Source organism: Accipiter gentilis, chromosome 1 (genome assembly GCF_929443795.1).
Source record: "Accipiter gentilis chromosome 1, bAccGen1.1, whole genome shotgun sequence".
NCBI lineage: Eukaryota > Metazoa > Chordata > Aves > Accipitriformes > Accipitridae > Astur > Astur gentilis.
In genome coordinates, this window is record NC_064880.1 from 53,375,212 (window position 1) to 53,392,960 (window position 17,749).

General features: G+C 41.1%; 1 protein-coding gene and 1 long non-coding RNA gene across 2 annotated transcripts in view; both read right to left on the minus strand.

The window, feature by feature from the left end:
• The window catches only part of NEB (nebulin), a 128,930-nt gene extending 127,277 nt beyond the window's left edge, over positions 1-1,653 (minus strand). Inside the window, exons 1-3 of the mRNA XM_049816933.1 lie at positions 1,567-1,653; positions 738-855; positions 123-188 (exon numbers count right to left, since the gene is read on the minus strand). Coding sequence (XP_049672890.1) covers positions 123-155 — 33 coding nt within the window. The 5' untranslated portion in view covers positions 156-188; positions 738-855; positions 1,567-1,653. The remainder of the gene's footprint in view (positions 1-122; positions 189-737; positions 856-1,566) is intronic.
• Positions 1,654-12,538: 10,885 nt separating this feature from the next.
• LOC126038017 (uncharacterized) lies at positions 12,539-17,510 on the minus strand. Its single transcript, XR_007505860.1, has 3 exons — positions 15,946-17,510; positions 14,410-14,744; positions 12,539-13,556 (listed from the first exon to the last, which is right to left on the minus strand). It is a non-coding gene; the product is annotated as an uncharacterized LOC126038017 (long non-coding RNA).
• Between the last annotated feature and the right edge of the window lie 239 nt (positions 17,511-17,749).

The window sequence follows — 17,749 nt, forward strand, 5'->3', positions numbered from 1 at the left end:
ATCTCCAGAGAGCAATCAGCAAGCAACCATCAATGCTCATGAGCAATGTCTCATTCAAGTGATTAATATATTCATTCACAAGGGAGGAAACAAATATTTCTACTCTCAGATTGTCTTCTTACCTCCACTACTTCCTCATATTCTTCTTCCTCCATTTTGAAGGTATTCTTCTGTCTCTTCCCCACTCACTGGTCACACAGCAAATGAAAGTGAGAATATACAGTATTAGCCCAATACTGAAAGTACTGTGAAAAGCTACTAGTCAAGTTCATAAAGCACCTAGGGTCATGGTTAGTAATTAGTAAGATTATTACAATGTTGTAGGCTAATCAGTGAAAGAACAACAGAAAGAACTAAAGCTGGGATCTGGCATTACTTTGACTGTTATGGGAAAGCATTGGATTAAGTTTCAAACATACTGATATAAATTACAGTTTTGGACAAATACTTTGTTCTAATAGTTTTAACACCAATACTGGAATTCAATGAAAATTAAAAAAAAAAAGAAAAAAAAAAAAAACAGAGGAAGAGATTTCTTGAAGTATGCTTTGATTTTTTTTTCATTACAACAAAATTATTTGAACAATTTTCTTTTCTCTGTGGCTATTCTGTACTATTCCATTATATTATTCAAGCTCCTGTTTGAATGGGAGCTTTATCTGTATATTCTACTATATTCATTCATAAGTAAAAGCATAATGTAGAAAAAGATTGTAAATATTTTTTTTTTAAGTGACCTTAGGTTAATGAGGCAATTTCTGTCTTCCCAGCATTAGCCTATATAGATGCTCTGGGTTTGGGGGTTTTGGGGTTTTTTTTAGCACTTGTGGCTTTTTTCTCTCTATTTCTTCAGACCTGGAAAATATGAAAATCCATACAGTTGGCTGAATTACAAAGTACAGATTACTGTCAAAACCTTTAAAAGAATTAATTAACACAATGATTTTGCTATGAGGCAAAGCTACAATTTTCCACCAGAGACTACAGCCCTGTTTCTAATGTTGGGAGGGGATGAGGCTTTGGAACAGCTGTTCCTGAGTCCAAAGATATTTGCCGTGTAAGCTAATACTACCCAATGACAGGGTGGTTTTGTTTAGCTGGCTAAACTGCAATTCCTTCTGAGGCAAGTGAAGTCTAGTAATGCAGGTTAAATATAGCAACATAGAATACTGTCCCTTTTTAGTTCCAATGTGTTAAGAAAAATTACCCCCCCAAAATCAATTTGTTAAACCAGAATGTTAACTATTAAAATAAAGAAAGAAAGAATAACTCAATTAGTAAGTAGCATGTCGTGTGAAAAAGTAGGCCAAAGTTTATGAATAAACCCAAGAAGTAGGGATTGCGTATAAGGATACAATCTACACAAACTATCACCATTATAACCTTCAGTTACACCAAAACACAGTTCCTTTCCACTTACTGCAGTTTGCAACTAGTCAGCCAGGCAGAAAATCTGACTTCCATGAGCAAAGAATGACAACTACTCCCAAAAAACTTCAGAATCAGGAAACAGCTCAAGATCCTATTCTAAGGAAAAGTTGTCAAACATGATTAAAACGTTCTTACCAGCCACATCCAGTAAATATCCTTAGGAGCAAAGCCTCTCCACTCTTCCCTCCTGAGCAGCACTGGGCGAGAGCAACCCTGGTGCCTCGGTTCCTAATTACGCATGTGGATAGCACAGCCAATCTGGCTCCAACGCGCTCGAGTTTCAGCCCTAAAAATACTTGGTGACCCCGGAGGAGGCCACCTGTTCTCAGCAACGTGAAGGAAAAGGGAGCTGGGCGCTTCTGTGCTCCCGAGGAAACCCAAAACACACCAGAGCTTGACTGAACTACACCAGGTCTCTGCTGAAATGGATTCCTAGGCAAATCCAAGGGAGCACTCAAGTGGAAAACACATGCACATTTTCCTCTTTCAGAGTTGATAATAATAATGAATTTGAATTGACAGAGACAATTTCATTCCTATATTGTACCCAAATTAAATCCATCCCAATTCAAGCATTTCTGAACTTCAGAGAAAGGAGAGAGGAGTCTGGACTTCGAACTAAATTTTTAGCATAAGTCTGTCTTTAATTTAATCCTTTAAGTATACCTGAAGTGGTGCTTTATCAGCTTAACTTGATGCAAATCACGTGTCAATGGTTTTATCACTTCTTATGAAATGTTACATAGCTGAACATGTGGACCCAGGAACATGTGAAAACTGACTACTTGCAAGGAAAAAACTTGCAAGGAACCCAATTAACAGCCAATATGCCCAGTGAAGGAAGACTAAGAATACACGATAAACAGATTAAGCAACAGGGGAGCAATTCTAATGAGTGAAGTACTTTGGAAGGTCAAGAATTTATATGTCCTTAAGTTGTGGCAAGGGAGATTTAGGTTAGATATTAGGAAAAATTTCTTTACCGAGAGGGTTGTCAGACATTGGAGTAGGCTGCCCAGGGAAGTGGTTGAGTCACCATCCCTGGAGATATTAAAAAAGCGAGTAGATGGGGTACTTCAGGACATGGTTTAGTGGGCATGGTTGATGGTTGGACTCAATGATCTTGAAGGCCTTTTCCAACCTAAATGATTCTATGATAATTGTATAATGTATGGAGCAGAATCATGGTGACGATAACAGAACTGACCTCTTAGGTCATCTAGTTGACTCACATGATAGGATTACTTTAGTTCTTCAAGGAGATGCATTTAAAAGCCAATACCAACAATGATCTCTCTTCATATACTATATCACATAATTCAATAAATGACTGTCAGGAGCCCTTGAGAGACATCTTCTTGTTCCTTAACTCTTTCTAGAAGTTAATATTTATATCCAGATGAAATATCATATCTCATTCACTACTGCCAAGTATTTTATAGTCTGCACAGAGCTGTAGATCCTTCTCTTTCCCCTTTAGGCAAGTTATATGCTTTCAATTACTTAGCATTTTGCTTTACTAGGCAATCCTTCCCCTTTAAATCTTATTTCTGTTCTTTAAAATTCCTTCAGCTCCTTAACATTTTTTGAAGATGTCCAGAAATGAATATAGCATGTTGATAGAGTCTCATGAGAGCAATGTCAGCTTAACCTTCTGCTCTCCAATCCAGATCCTGTGTGTGTGCATTCCAGAAACAACTCAGAGGCATTTTTCTCCAAAGTACTACTTTTCAGTGGATTGGATGCATAATGTGACATCTATGTACATGATGACAAACCTTTAGGTAGTGAAGGACCAACTTTTTTTATTAAACATGTAATTCATTGTTGTCATTTCCAGCTCAAATCTCCGTTGATGCCAAAATTAGCATCACCCTGGCTGGTGACTCACCATCCCCCTTCTTGGGTCTTTTGAGCAAGTCTGGGTTCTTGGCCGCTTTTTCAGACTTAACAGTTGTACTTCACACTGCTCTTCCTGTAAATGGCATTCCCCCATCGTCACTGCTACACTATTGGATATTACTATGTGTCCTGGTTTCAGCTGGGATAGAGTTAACTGTCTTCCTAGTAGCTGGTACAGTGCTATGTTTTGAGTTCAGTATGAGAAGAATGTTGATAACACTGATGTTTTCAGTTGTTGCTCAGTAGTGTTTAGACTAAAGTCAAGGATTTCTCAGCTTCTCATGCCCAGCCAGGGCACAAGAAGTTGGCACAGGACACAACCAGGGCACCTGACACAAACTGGCCAACGGTGTATTCCATACCATGGGACGTCCCATCTAGTATAGGAACTGGGAAGTGGGGGAGGGAATCGCCGCTCGGGGACTGGCGGGGTGTCAGTCGGCGGGTGGTGAGCAATTGCCCTGCGCATCATTTGTACATTCCAATCCTTTTATTACTACTGTTGTCATTTTATTAGTGTTATCATTATCATTATTAGTTTCTTCTTTTCTGTTCTATTAAACCGTTCTTATCTCAACCCACAAGTTTTACTACTTTTTCCTGATTTTCTCCCCCATCCCACTGGATGGGGGGGGAGTGAGTGAGCAGCTGCGTGGTGCTTAGTTGCTGGCTGGGGTTAAACCACGACACTATGCCTCATTCCAATCACCTAATTTAAATCGGGTTTACTAGATCAATAGAAGCTTGTATTCCACTGTCCTGGTGGTTATTCTGACAAAATTAGCAAGCATTTTCATATGGGATGCAATTTTCTGTGCAGTTCTCTTGCAAGTTCCTGCAAACAATCTCTTCCTTAGTTATATACTCCGCAACTCCTAGATTACTCATCACCCTCAGATCCTTCTACAGTTCTGTTCAATATATCTTATTTAGAAAGACACTAAGCAAGGCCAAAATTACATGCAGGATGCAAGTACCACTTTTTCTGCTACTGAAATGCAGCTTTGTTGTGAAACATGGCAGACCTTTAGCAGCAGACAGTTCAGGGCTGGAAATGAAGCATGGAATAGCCCATCAAAATTACAGAAGGGGTATAAGAACCAAAAGTATTATTGCTGAAGTGAAAAGTTGGACAGAACATAAGATTTATGTTCAGACAGCAGAACATGAAGAGGGGAGGACAGTGCTCTTAGGTCACCTACAGCTGCCAGCAAATCTTTCAATTCTTACATTTGCTGCTTTGGCTCCTTCAGCTCTAAATCTCAGGGAACAACTCTGACAAAACTATCACTACTAGCTTTGTTTCTGTGTAGAACTGAAAAAAACCCCAAACACTACTTTTTCTGTGATTTCTACTTGAGTCCACGATTGGGCTTTATTGGTGAAAATTTAGAGTTCGCTTGCTAAGTGCTTTTATCTACATACAACACATACCAATAAATGGATCTTTACACACCTGCCTATATATAGATAAGTTGTTATTTGTATATTTATATACAATACCTAAATACATGCACACATGTCTTCCCAGATGTCTATACATTAGTCTTCACTGTGGAGAGAAACTACCGTGCTCATTGTTACACTTCATGTCATTCACTTCTCAGGACTGTTAAAATGTCAATGATACATATTCATATTGAAATATCAGCAAGTATTGCATGCTGAAGTAGAGCGTGCATGAGTAAATGGAATACTAATGGTTAATATTCCTTTAAATTTTTTTAAATTGCTTTCCTGTGAAAAATTGTGTCTGTGACTTGGATTTCAAGTCACTGTTTGCTGGAATATTCCATGAACACCAACTTGATTTTCTGGGGAACAAATGTTTCCAAGGCATTAGGAAAATTCTGCTGTAGATGACAGCCTGGCAGTTGTGATACAGGTTAACACACCAGACCAGACTGTTTTATCCACAGTACATAAATATGCATATACTCCGCAGTTTTGAACTAAAAAGCCAGAATGGTGCAAGGTGACAAAGGTAGAGGAAGATGTTGTTTTGCATTTAAATGGCCCAAAATTTTAAAGCAGAAAATATTTTCCTGTACTTAACTTTTTTAAATATTAAGTTCAATCAGTCCTACTTATCAAACAGTAACCTACTCGGGGCAGGCAGAAAGGAAGGAAAAAACATGTGACCTTCTCTAGATTTATTTAGAAGGTATATAATACAAGAACTATGAAGTAGCAGCCTACTTACACTCACTTTCCTAGCCCACACAGTATTCACATACAAAAACTCACTGGTTTTTTCTAGAACTGCATTTAGTTTGTTTTGCGATGCAATCTTGCACCTATGAAAAACATGTAAGCTAATCCTGGAGCCTGATCAATATAGAGGATCAGGGCAGCCACACCATAACCCCCTCACCCCCAAAAGACAGAACTGTTGCAGAAATTCTAGTTTTCTACAACTAACCCTGCCAGTTAGTGACATTTCTATATCATCTTGATCATTCTTTCCCTTGTATTCCTTTTATACTGCATCACTCTCTAGATTCCAAGGTAGACTTTGGAAGAATTTTAATAAGCCAAGGCCAGACCCCACATCATGAAACCCAGGCAGTACATATCATTGAAATGCAAGCCTGCAATTACCTCTTGAAGAAGATGACTTCAAGACTCAAGAGACCTTTTATCCATCCTTGCCTCTGCCTGACTGAAAATTACACAGGAAATCTGTTGTGCCAGAGATTACACTGGCTTCTCTGTGCCTTGCCCTTTGTGTGGATAAACTTACTGACATCACGGGTACTATATTTAACATGCTGAGGTAATCAGTAGACCACCCAAACTTAACAAGCATTGTATCATTGAAGAAGGACATGTTTTAATACATATTTGTGTCGTTGTGTCTATTTTTTAACTACCATTATTTACTTATTCATTCTTTTCTGCCATTCCTTTCTGTCTACCAGATTTTGCACAGGAAAGCTGGGAAAAAAAAATAAAATCTTGTACTTTAGCATTTACAAGGCTCTGACCTAAGCTAATCACATGTCCAAAATTTTCCTTTAGAGTGCAGTCTCCATCAAAAATCTAAAAATGCACTGGAGATTATAAGATGTGAAATGTATCTTGCTTATGATACACAATCTGCAAGACAGAAAAATGCTGTAACAATCAAGAAGACTTAAATGTGAAAGCCATTTAGTCTGGGAGGAAAGCATTAACTGAAGAGCACAGCATAAACTTCAGAGCCCTAAAAATAAAGTAATTCTTGTTAGATAAGCTCTTACCAGCCTCTGTCGGGAGGTCCACAAGCTATATTGGTGTTTGCACTCCAGGGATCCAAATGATAGAGGAAACAGGTGTAGAAAAAGCAAGTCATAGCAACTCCACTAATAATGAAAAAGGGAGTGGAAAAAAGGGAGTTAGGTAAGGGTTTTCCCTCACCATACTGTTCTTACAAGGGCTTACTGTTATCCAGTATTTATTGTACCTTCCTAAGAAGTGGGAGAAAGTCCTCTAAGTAGGTCGGGAATAAACCACAACCTATGGACAGTTCCAGTAATCACATCAGGACAGTGCCAGCACAATTTAAAGACCCTCAGGCCTGCATGAACATTGTAGTAGACCATGATCTTGTATTTTTCCCCAAAGAACACTTACCAGATGAAGACCCTGTACAGGCTTGACTCTACATGGTTTCTAGATCTCAAGTAGACTTGATGAAGTCAGGTGCAAAGGTAGTCATCGATACCAGGACTGAAATAGCTGAGGAGGCATTCTCCCAACATAGGGAATCTCAGTGGATTTGACTTGCTACAGGGTTAGAAGCATCTGAGGAAAGCATTTTCAGGAACTCAGTGCTGAATCTATATGTCACTTAAGTTGGCAGTATAGCATTGATTGAGCAAAGAAATATCTGCACTTTGAATGCATGCCATACATCTCTGCAATTTCTGTAACTGTCATGCAGCCTAGTAACTAAGACGTGGTTTTAAGTATACAAGCAAAGGAAAAGACAGGCTCTCCTAGGACTAAACATCTTTATTTCTCAGTATTTGCCTTACTTTTCCCTACTAATTATCATGCAGTAAAAGTGGCATATCATTTTAGAAGTATGCAAAAGTCACATCACAAGAACTTCAAGGAAAATAAAAGCTTACACAAGTTGAACTTGTGCATTTTAAATGGTCCAGCAAAGCTTTCTCTTCATAAGCTGCAGGTGGAAAATTGACAGATGAGGATGTGAAACAACAATCTGTTTCTCCTTTTAAAAAATTCAGGTGCAGTCTATACTGCAGACACATGTGCAAACCTCCCTCTCTTGTAATCGTTTTGAAACTACTAAGATGATTTATTAGCATATGAAACTGTGAGGAAGCCTGACTGTTCAAAATCTAAAAAAGCCTCCCAAGTGAATAGGATTTTGGTGTGTTGTTGACAGAGGTGGCTGTAAGAGGTTGTTCTAAAAGTACCTTCTCTGGTGCCGAGTTAGCACCCACAGCAGCAGTCAGCCAGAACAGCTTACCTACAGGATGGTTTAACTGCGAGGATCCGCTGCCCAGGACCTCTGCAGTGGGGGTAGGCAAATTTTGGTGTGACGTATAGAAATACATGGCAAGTGGGGAAATTTTTTTCACTGAAAAACATGAAGAAGGGCTTGGTTAGATAAATGCAAGTGGTTGCCTTAAAATTGTATCTATATATCTATATGTATGTATCTTTCTCTGAGACCTGCCTTCACAATATGACAGCTGGCAGTACATTAAGCCAGCCTTTTTTCTTCTGCATGAAAACAGGGTAGGACCACATACGTTGCCAGTGATTGTGTCTTGGCTTAGGAATGAAAACTTCCATCCGACAGGGAATTTAACTGTTTAAACTATGGATAATCCTTGAAAGTGACAAGTTACATAGCACTGTGGAATAACACTCAGTCTGTGCATGATAGACCTCTAGCCCCAAGACTGTAAACCATTAGCACTGAGTCACTGCACACAGGCTATAAAACCATCTACAGCTGCCATGATCGGCCGAGTCTGAACCACCGTGTCCGTGTCCCAATATCCCAAAGCTTTGAGGCATTTGAGAACCTGAATATGACAATGTCATAGACCCCCTGTTTTGTGATGATTCCTGAACACAGGAGGCAAGTCAGTATCTAATGATGAATGGTTTCCTAGTCCATTAACAGCTAATTAACTTACTGGAAATATATAAAAAAAATACAAACTGAAAAAAGCAGCTTCCCTTGATCCTGTTCTCTGGAATCAGAAATGCTAGAATCAATACCTACGTATTGGTAAAAGTAATAAGGTGCATTTTTTTTATACCACAGATAGATAAATTTTCTTATTCTTGTTAGGTTATCCAGCCAACGGAAACAAATATTTGCAAACATTATTTTTTTTAAATTGAACTACCATACAAATGAGGGTTTTTTTAGGAAAGGATACGTGTTCTAACAAGATGAACTTCACTTTTTAGTTTGGCGCTGCTTATCCTCTTTCTTAAAGTATTAATAGAAAATATTAGATCATAACAAATAATATACTTAGAGGCAATGCAATCAAAATGCTACGAGTAAATCATCTACAGTGTCTTGTTTTCGTGTTTATTTTTTGATACTGACAGGTTGATACAGTGAGTAGCAGCACAAGCTAGTAGCTGTATGGTATGTAAACCAACTGCTTAGTATACTGCTATGAGTCAAAAAGACTTTGCTGGAAGAGAAGGAAAGAAAGTAATATTGGTATGAAAACCAAATTCATTTCACATTTCCTGATGTTTCTGGACAGAGAAGGAACTGTCATTTCACTGATCAAATTTTTGGTTAGGAAATTTGTCTATGCGACAAGCTTCTGTTTACTATCCCCTCTTATCCTCTTAGTGAGATTGCAATCACTGCTTTTTTTCTGACAGGTCCAAGCTGCAAAATAAAATCCAAATAAATGTTAACCCAGTGCTTGATGGTCTTTGGATATAGGACTGAAGTTTTTAGAATAGAGCAGCATTAGGAAAAAACCCACCAAGGTGTTGCACTTCCCTCTCCATCTTACATCTAGGTAATGCACATTCAAGCAACATTCAAAACCACTACCCCATACTTCTTCAGATAGAATATTAACTCACAGGGAAACACATGTACACTGACATGTCGTTTGCTTGCTGCAGGCATATCTATCTCCTCAAAACCATATATCAACTACTATTCTCACACAGAATATTTGCTTTCTTTGTCCATTCCTGCAAATCTCACATGGTCACCTCTATTAGTGTCCAACCGGGATATTTCAAATATTGAATCAAGAGAGGATTCAAAGGGGGAGGGAAAAAAACCCAAACAAACCCAAACTGAAAAGAAAATGAACAAGATGCCAAATACTTGTTAATGTTTTTCATGATGAGATACCATGAAGCAAAGAGAAATCAGATGAACAAATGCACCTCAACCTAACTCTCCAACGAGTTGGAGAAACTTAAAAATTAGTATAAGATTTAAAAAAAAACCCAAACCACTAAAACACTGAAAATCCAAAAATCACAGTGTAAAAGGTACTGTATATTGCCACAAGATATTTACACGTAGTTAACAGTCAGCAGCGTTGGGTTTTTTTGTTGTTTTTTTTTCTCCCAACTGAATCTGGTCATTGGCATGAAGGGTAGTTCTCCTCACATGACAGCATCTGTCACAGCCTCTGCTGTTCTTTACTTATGTCCTTTGAGAGTCTTAAAAGAAAACATTTATCAACAAGATGATGTCAATCAGCCTAATTTATCTCTCCTACTAATGTTCCCAAGACAGCAACAGGGTTTTTCACATAGGCACTGAGCAGAAAGAAGATACACCAAAGGAAGATTTCTCCAAGAACACAAAACCAGCTCTGATTGTATTGATCAGATTTCCTAACAAGAGCTTATGGGGTAAGCTTAGATACAGCACCCAACTCTTTCATCTGTAACTCAAAATTTCTAGTCTTCAGAATATTAATTTAAGTTAGTATCAACTAAGAAAGGAAGGGGAGGTTCTTTTCAAATCTTTTGTTCTTCTATTTATAAGCTAAATAAACTTTTATATTTTTAGAACAGAGGTACAAATATCAGCTGTAAATGCTAGTGAAAAGCCATGACTAGCAGCCAGAATGTCAGTTCTTATATCCTGTCTCCAACACTTGTCCCTTTGGGCAAGCCTCTGCCTTACTACTACGCAGTAAAGATAACATATATCTCTTATCTTTTGACAAACTTCATTATTATTACCATTGTTGCAACTCATTAGCTTACAGCAACTATGGTGAGAGTTGCAGATGTCATAAGCAGCGTGACCTGTAATTTAGAGCCACAGACACCCTGTAAACAGTTGCAGAGGGGAAGCGGTGCAGTGGCAGACAGGTCTACTCTGCAGGGGCAGAGATCGTCTGGAGTCACGCAGGTGCATCACCAGCACTTGGTATGAAAATGGTGGGATGAGGATTACACTACATCGCACCTTTTTGGTGCCTACTGCTTCATGGCATCGATGGTCCTTTTTTCTTTCACTCCCTCAGGTGGGTCATGGTTGCACTTAGGCTGAAGGAAGAAATATAATTTCTTCTTGGTGGTCCACCTCAGGTGCACGCACAAGAATTGTCCCACCTCAGAAGTCAAAATGCTGCTGGCTGTTACAACATGGTCCAGTTTCCTCACAACCCGCCAATTTAATTTTGCCTTTTGACTTTTCAAACCTATCTATTAGTTTCAATATACATGTATTCTTCCCCCAGCTTCTCACTGAACGCAGCAGAGCCCTACAGTGAATTTAGATGCACAATTTTTGTGGTCTCTTATGGAACTAAGCTGAAACTATTTCTTGAGAAATCATAAGCAATTCCAGGTTCACTTATGTCCCAGTCCACGTTCAGATCATTTCTTAAGTCTTCGTACTCACAAAGCTTGGCAGCAGGAAAGTTTCATGTGGCTTTGAACAGCATTGCCAACTTTCCACAGCACCCCAACAGCAACAGATAAATAGGTAGATAAACACAGCTATAACATAAAGGCATTCCCTGTCATAAATCACTTGGGATGAAGGGACAGAGCTGAACACACTCCTTGCCTTCTGCAAAAACCATGATGTGTCCCTTAATTCCGAAATCACCTCTACTGCCTTTTTCAGTTCAACAACAATTGCACTGATATTACTGAAAGATGTTCATGTCCCATGTGAGAACAGAAGGAATAAATCAAATATTTAATACTTAGCCCCCAATACCTTTTTTTCACCAAGGACGTGCTTTCTTCCAAAAAGGGAACAAACTATGAATAGAAAGGTGTGATTGAGGTAACAGTCCTTTTAATTTTTTCCTTACTGGGAAAAAGAAGAAAAGCACTACTATCAGTCTTCCTTATGGCCTCTCTCCATTCCAAGGGTTTTTCAAATTCATGCAGGGTTCATTTGTAAAGCTTCTAATAAAACGCCATCATGCACTGCCACTTGGTCCCTCTCCCTCTGAACCCCTCTGACTCCCCTATGTTGCAAACTAGTTCCCACAGTACATGGAAAAGCAAGCATGCAATTCAGAAGAGACATGAGCTTCTAAAAGAATCGTCCAAGGGCAAGATCACAAAAGCTGCTACAAAAGAAGGTCAAGATTTAGATCAAAGCTCAACAAGTATGCTCAAGGAATACCATAATAACTAAATGTCTCCATCAATATACAATTCACGTGTCTGTAGTCTTCTTGACCTGAAGGATGCTGAGTAATGGTCTAAAGTGCACATGTCTAAATATCAATGGTACGGACTTTAGCAAACTGTAACCTATGTCTAAGAACCATTTTTTGGAATTTCTCTCTTTTACTCTACTCCTTTAAATGGAACATACTTATATGAAAAGTTACTAACACCTCCAACTGTACAACAAGGGGGAAAGACTGCAACATGCTTAGCATTCCTAACTTACATAGCTGAAATAGTATCTCATATCCTGAAATACAATCTGCAGTAGTCCATAAAATATTAAGACTACTCGCTAGTTGCAGCCAGCAATACTTTGCAGAAGAAGTTCCAGTGGCAGAATGCTCCGTGAAAGGTCATTAACACAACACAAAGGTCATTAACACAACAGCCACCATGAGAAATTCCTCTGTGGACTATTATTAACAGTGCTAACCAGCCACAAAGAATCTGCTGTTGCTCTTATTGCTTGGGTCTGCAGCGGCACTAGACAATAAGATAACAACTTCATTACTGAAGTCAATAAAGTGACATTTAATTGCAATAAGGAACGATACCGTCACAAATAATATTCTCTAACTCATTTGGCATTATGCCAACGTGTCCTAAGAGCAGTGTCAGTGGTATAATTTGCAGGAGCTCATGAACTAACAAACTTCTGCAAACTGAAATCCTCCCATTGATGCTCCCTCAGTGCCATAAATAGGGGTCTTACCTGAATAACTCACACCAAGGATAGAACAAAAAGAAACAACCAGGAAAGTACAAATTATAAAACTGAAATTCAGCCCCTGGGAAATTATTTATTTTCTTCACCCTTACATTGCACAGCATTTTCAGCACTGAGTATCATGCCATCAGGATAAAAAACAACAACTCATGTTATGTTGAGGTAAGCCATGGTCCTGTCACTCACCCCCTTGCCAAAAGGGCTGTAGCTGGCCTCTGAGCCCCCCAGTTCCTCCCCACTCACAGGCACACGTGTGGAGTATGGTCTTACTTAACCTCATGTATGGATCTTTTCATGTTGCCTCATTCATCTGTCAAAAATGACTCAGGCTTCTTGATGCGTTTTTTCTCTACAATAAGGGAGCAAGAGAGGAGAAAACTTCATTCGTTAAATAGTTTTCATTTCAATGAGTCTGGCAGACTTTCAGCTCATTTCCTTGAAAATGATTCCATGGGAGGCTAAACTACCAGTGACTTCATGGGTCTTTTTATAAAGCAACATAACGACGGTGGATGGACAGACACAGCTGCGGCGAAGATGCCCTGAGCACGGCGGACTTCAGCAAGTCAACAGTCCCCGCCGCTGCTGGGCTGCTGCCCTGTAACCAGCAGCGGCGAGATGCTAAACATGTGCTTGTCGCCGCAGGGCAGGGCCCGTCAGCATCAGTGCTGCGTGGGACACGCTGGTTTTCAGGGAAGGAGACAACTTAGCTTGCGTTTGGGAACGTCTTGTGACAGATCTTGCTATCCTTGAGCGCATTCTCAGCGTGTGCTCATTCGGATTATTGAAGGATGGGGTGGTTTCCTGCAGTCATTCACTTCACAATCTGAAAATTAAGCATAACGATCTAACACAGGCATGGGGTTACATCAAGTTCAAATGCTTTCATTACAGTACATCACCCTTGGATTTAGCTGGTGCATGCTCCTCTTTCATCAGATCGCAAAGGACATGAATAAAAGCCTAAATACCAAGTCACTGGAAATCAAACGATGCCAGGACAATAATTGCCCTTCAATCAGCGGGGCGCAGGCAGCTCTGCAGTCCCCTCCTGCCTGTCCTGAGGCTTGCAGCCAGTCTTGGGCTGGATTCGGCACACAGCAGGTGAAGAGTGTTGGAAAAACACTGTCAAGAATATGTTCCTGAAATGTACAGTGAAGATTCAAAAGCAATCTCACTCTTGCAGAAGTGTTTTTAATCCTCAGATTTCTGAGCAACAAACATGGAACAAATACTTTTGTTTGTTCAGTTTGTTGAACTTTTTTTACTTTGACACCGAAAAGTAAGTACATCATTTTCAGGTTTGAATGGAATCTTTCCTACAGTGAAACTGACTGTTGCAAGCTAGCAACAGTCTAGTTTCAAAACAACCTATCTCCTTCACTGTTTAAAAATACCAGAAAACATGTCCATTTCAAATTTACTAAAGAAAGACTTTTTTAAAAAAGCAGAAACAAGAGACTAAAGCAAGACTAAAGCCAGACTTTGGCAAGCAACGTGCCTTCAGGATCTCCATCGGGCTGTCAACAGTGATGTACATCTTCCAGGGAAGCCTCTGTTATTAGCCCTAGTTTTAAAAGGTGTTTATCTAATTGCCAGTGAAATCCATTGGAATTAAGCAGCTACTTATCGTTAGAGACCTGGGCCCCAAATGCCTAACTCCCACATTGGCAACTTACTTCAGCGCTATAATCTTTACCCCTTGGTGGTGACGATGATTTAAGGCGTTTCTCTCCTGGGCTGCTTATTGCAGATGCCGAAGGCGATTCTCCCATCCCCACCGCGTGCCAGCGCAGCTGCCTGCGGGTTGGTGTGCTAGACCTGGCTGCTGAAGTGATGCAGGTGATGGATGCTGCAGTGAGCTGAGCGAGACAGAAGAGGTTCCCGGGTGATAACTGAGGGCAGGGGCACAATCCGGGAGCAGCCAGGCGCAGAGAAAACATCACAGGCATGGCAGGAGGCCAGCGAAGTCCCCGTGAAATTGCTGTGTGACTGTCTTTGATAAAAGCTCATCCTAAGATATAAAAAATAACTTGAGTAAGGGGTTACTGGTCTTTGAAACAGGTCATTAAATTACTCCGTGACATTGTCAGCATTTACTTGGGCTAAGAGGTGACAGAGTTTTTAGCAGTACATTCAACTGATGACTTAGAGGAAAGATGATAGTCAACAAAAACATGATTGGCACAGGAGAGACCAGACAGGGGTAACTCCGTTTTTGTAATACAGAGCCAGCTGAAATCCATTAGGCTCCAGCTCTAGAGCAAAACCCAGGAGCTTTTAACATCAGTCACAAAAACTCCAGCATGAGCAGGATTTCCACCCTAAATGCTTAACAAAAAGATAAAAAGCTGAAAATGCAGCTGAACTTAAGAGCAAGCCCATGGAGTTTGGGGAAGTTAATTGTGCTTTAACTTTCATTCATGTAAAATCAGAATAAACTGTTTTTATACATGAATACCTAAAAGGCTAAAATACTACTTTTGTTTAATATCAGGCTGAGTAAATTTGAAATTCAGTACATTTTATAATCTTTACTCCAGATGATAAAAATATCGACTGCTACAGCTGCTTCCTTAAGACAGCGGCTCTAAAAGCATCATTTTCTAAGGGAACACCAGTAGCAGTGGCTTTATGGTCGTAAAAGTCTTCCAGTTAAAGAAACACTCTATTTCTGTGAAACCTCAGGCTCAAATCCAAACTACAGGCAGAGGTTCAAAGCAACTCTTCTTTTAGGTGCAGGCGAAGTTGAGCACCACACAGCCCAAATCCACGGCTGGCCAGAACCTCACCACGTTTAACAGAGGCAAATGCGATGTCCTGCCCATGGGAACAGACTCGGAGCTGGGCTGGGGCACAGGGCAATGCCCCAGGGTGAGCAATAGTGAGAGATCTGCACCTCCCTCCATCTGACAGAGGGCAGGGGCCACAGCCTGAGCAGCTGAAATTTCAAGTTTTCAGGCTCAAAAGCAGGAAAAACCGTGCCGCTGTCCCACAGCAGCAGGAAGAGCTGCAGTACCAGGCACAACCCTCCGGTACTGGCATTGAGTTTGATTCCTTTGGAATGCCCTCAGGGAGCAATAAATTGCACAGCAAATCAAGTACTTGCTCAAGAGAAGCGGTCACCTCCTTTCCCGAACTGCTGCAGCGCTTCCCTCGTTATGTAAGTTAATAAATTCAGGCGCACAGTGAGCATGAAAGTGGTCCGTACCTACCGCTCAATGGAGGGAACGAATGCAGCAGGGAGCTGCCAGGAGCCTCTTTGTTCGCCGCCGCAGGACTGCTGAGCCCCTCTGTCCCACTGCTTGCAAAAGCGGCTCCGCGGTGGTCTCTTTCAGAAGCCATCGGTGATCTAAAAATGTCAAATGTTAAATTAAAACATCTATTATTTTTAGCATTTTCCCATGTTTAATAATTGATGCTTCCGGTTGTTGCTCTTCAAGGCCACCCTCATGCTTAATGACACAGGGTCACAACCATTAAAAAAACGCATTAAATCCACATTAGACCTAGTCCTGATCCACAGGGCCGGGACAGGATGAGGCCCTCGAGGGCAGGGCCGAGGAGCACGTGCTGAGGCACAGAGACGCACAGGCTGCTGCTGGGAGAAGCCCCGTGCGCCGTGCAGGGAGTGGTTTGTCAGGAAGCGATCAGGGAGGGCTCTGGGACAAGTCGGGATTTGGTTTAAATACTGAATCAAACACCAAGGCTTTTAGGGTGGATTCAGTCAAAACGCTGTATTTGGATCTCCATTTTTAAGACAATTCTCAGACTTTGCCCCCGGGTTGGTCACAAGAACTAAATCACAGTTTAGTGACATTTTATGAGTGTGTGTTTGCGCAGTGAGAACTGATCCAACCATTTAAGACACGGATGTCCATCACTTGCAGCTACATCACCTCCTTAAACACCATCTCCAGCCTAAAACACAGGACCAGGGCTTTCCCAGGGACACAGACAGGCACAGCCATCCCAAGCTGGGCATGAGTGAGTTTTCCTCCCAGCATCACCCAGCCTCCACCTTGGAGACCAGCTGCTCTGGACTTACTGACGGTGGGACCGGACACAACACGCTTTGTTGTACCACTCTCAAAACACCGCTGTCGTCCCAGACGCTTTTTGCTTTTCCCTCTGAAGGACCCAGTTACTAAGGAAACCAACAGCATTTGCCCAGGCGAGGCTTAGTAACAGTTAAGTGCATAGGAAAGTAAGTTTATACGTGCCACAGTTTGGGAAATAAGGCAGTTTATGTGACACATCCTACCCACACAGATGGCATGACTCAAAACCGCATCCCCTGTAATATGGTCCTATTTTTTTCCCCCCCATTCTCTTCTGCATAAGAGGGGATCTGTTCAGAGAGGCTCGCACACAAGGATGCAGAGTGACGACCTGGCAGCTCGGGAACATGCACAGCCCCCTGGCAGCGCTGGGGACGGGGTCCGCTCTCACCATAGGGTCCCCCCCCGGGCAGGGCACGCAGTGTGGCTCCCCAACTCTCCAGGTCAAATCCCCACTGCAATGCGGCTCCACGCACAGCGGGACAAGCGGCAGCCACGAGTGACGCTACTCCATATCCACAGCTTCTCTCCATCTCTCGCCCCTGGACCCCAATTAGTCACTGCAAACCTGACCTAAACCAACAGGTTTTGTCCCAAGACTTTTTCCTTAATTCTACCAAATTGACATTAATGGTTTCTTATGCCTATGAAGCCTGAAAAAGAGAGACCTGAGGCAGATGGAGGTATTTTGCTGGGCAAAGGTAAGTCTACCTCAGATTTTTTAAATAAAAACAGGGTTTTGAAATTTTACACTTACACAGGATTTCCTTCCCCTCCCAATATGCTGATCAGCTTCATGCTTTGGGTTCCTCGCTACTGGTGGGTGAATTAGTGCGAGCATTCAGATCTTGGTCCTGTTGAAGTCTATGATGATCTGTATCATGCCAATGATTTCAGCCTGTGCCCTTTACCCAGAAACCTCCTTACACCAATGACAGCCTCTGCCAGGTCCCCAGTT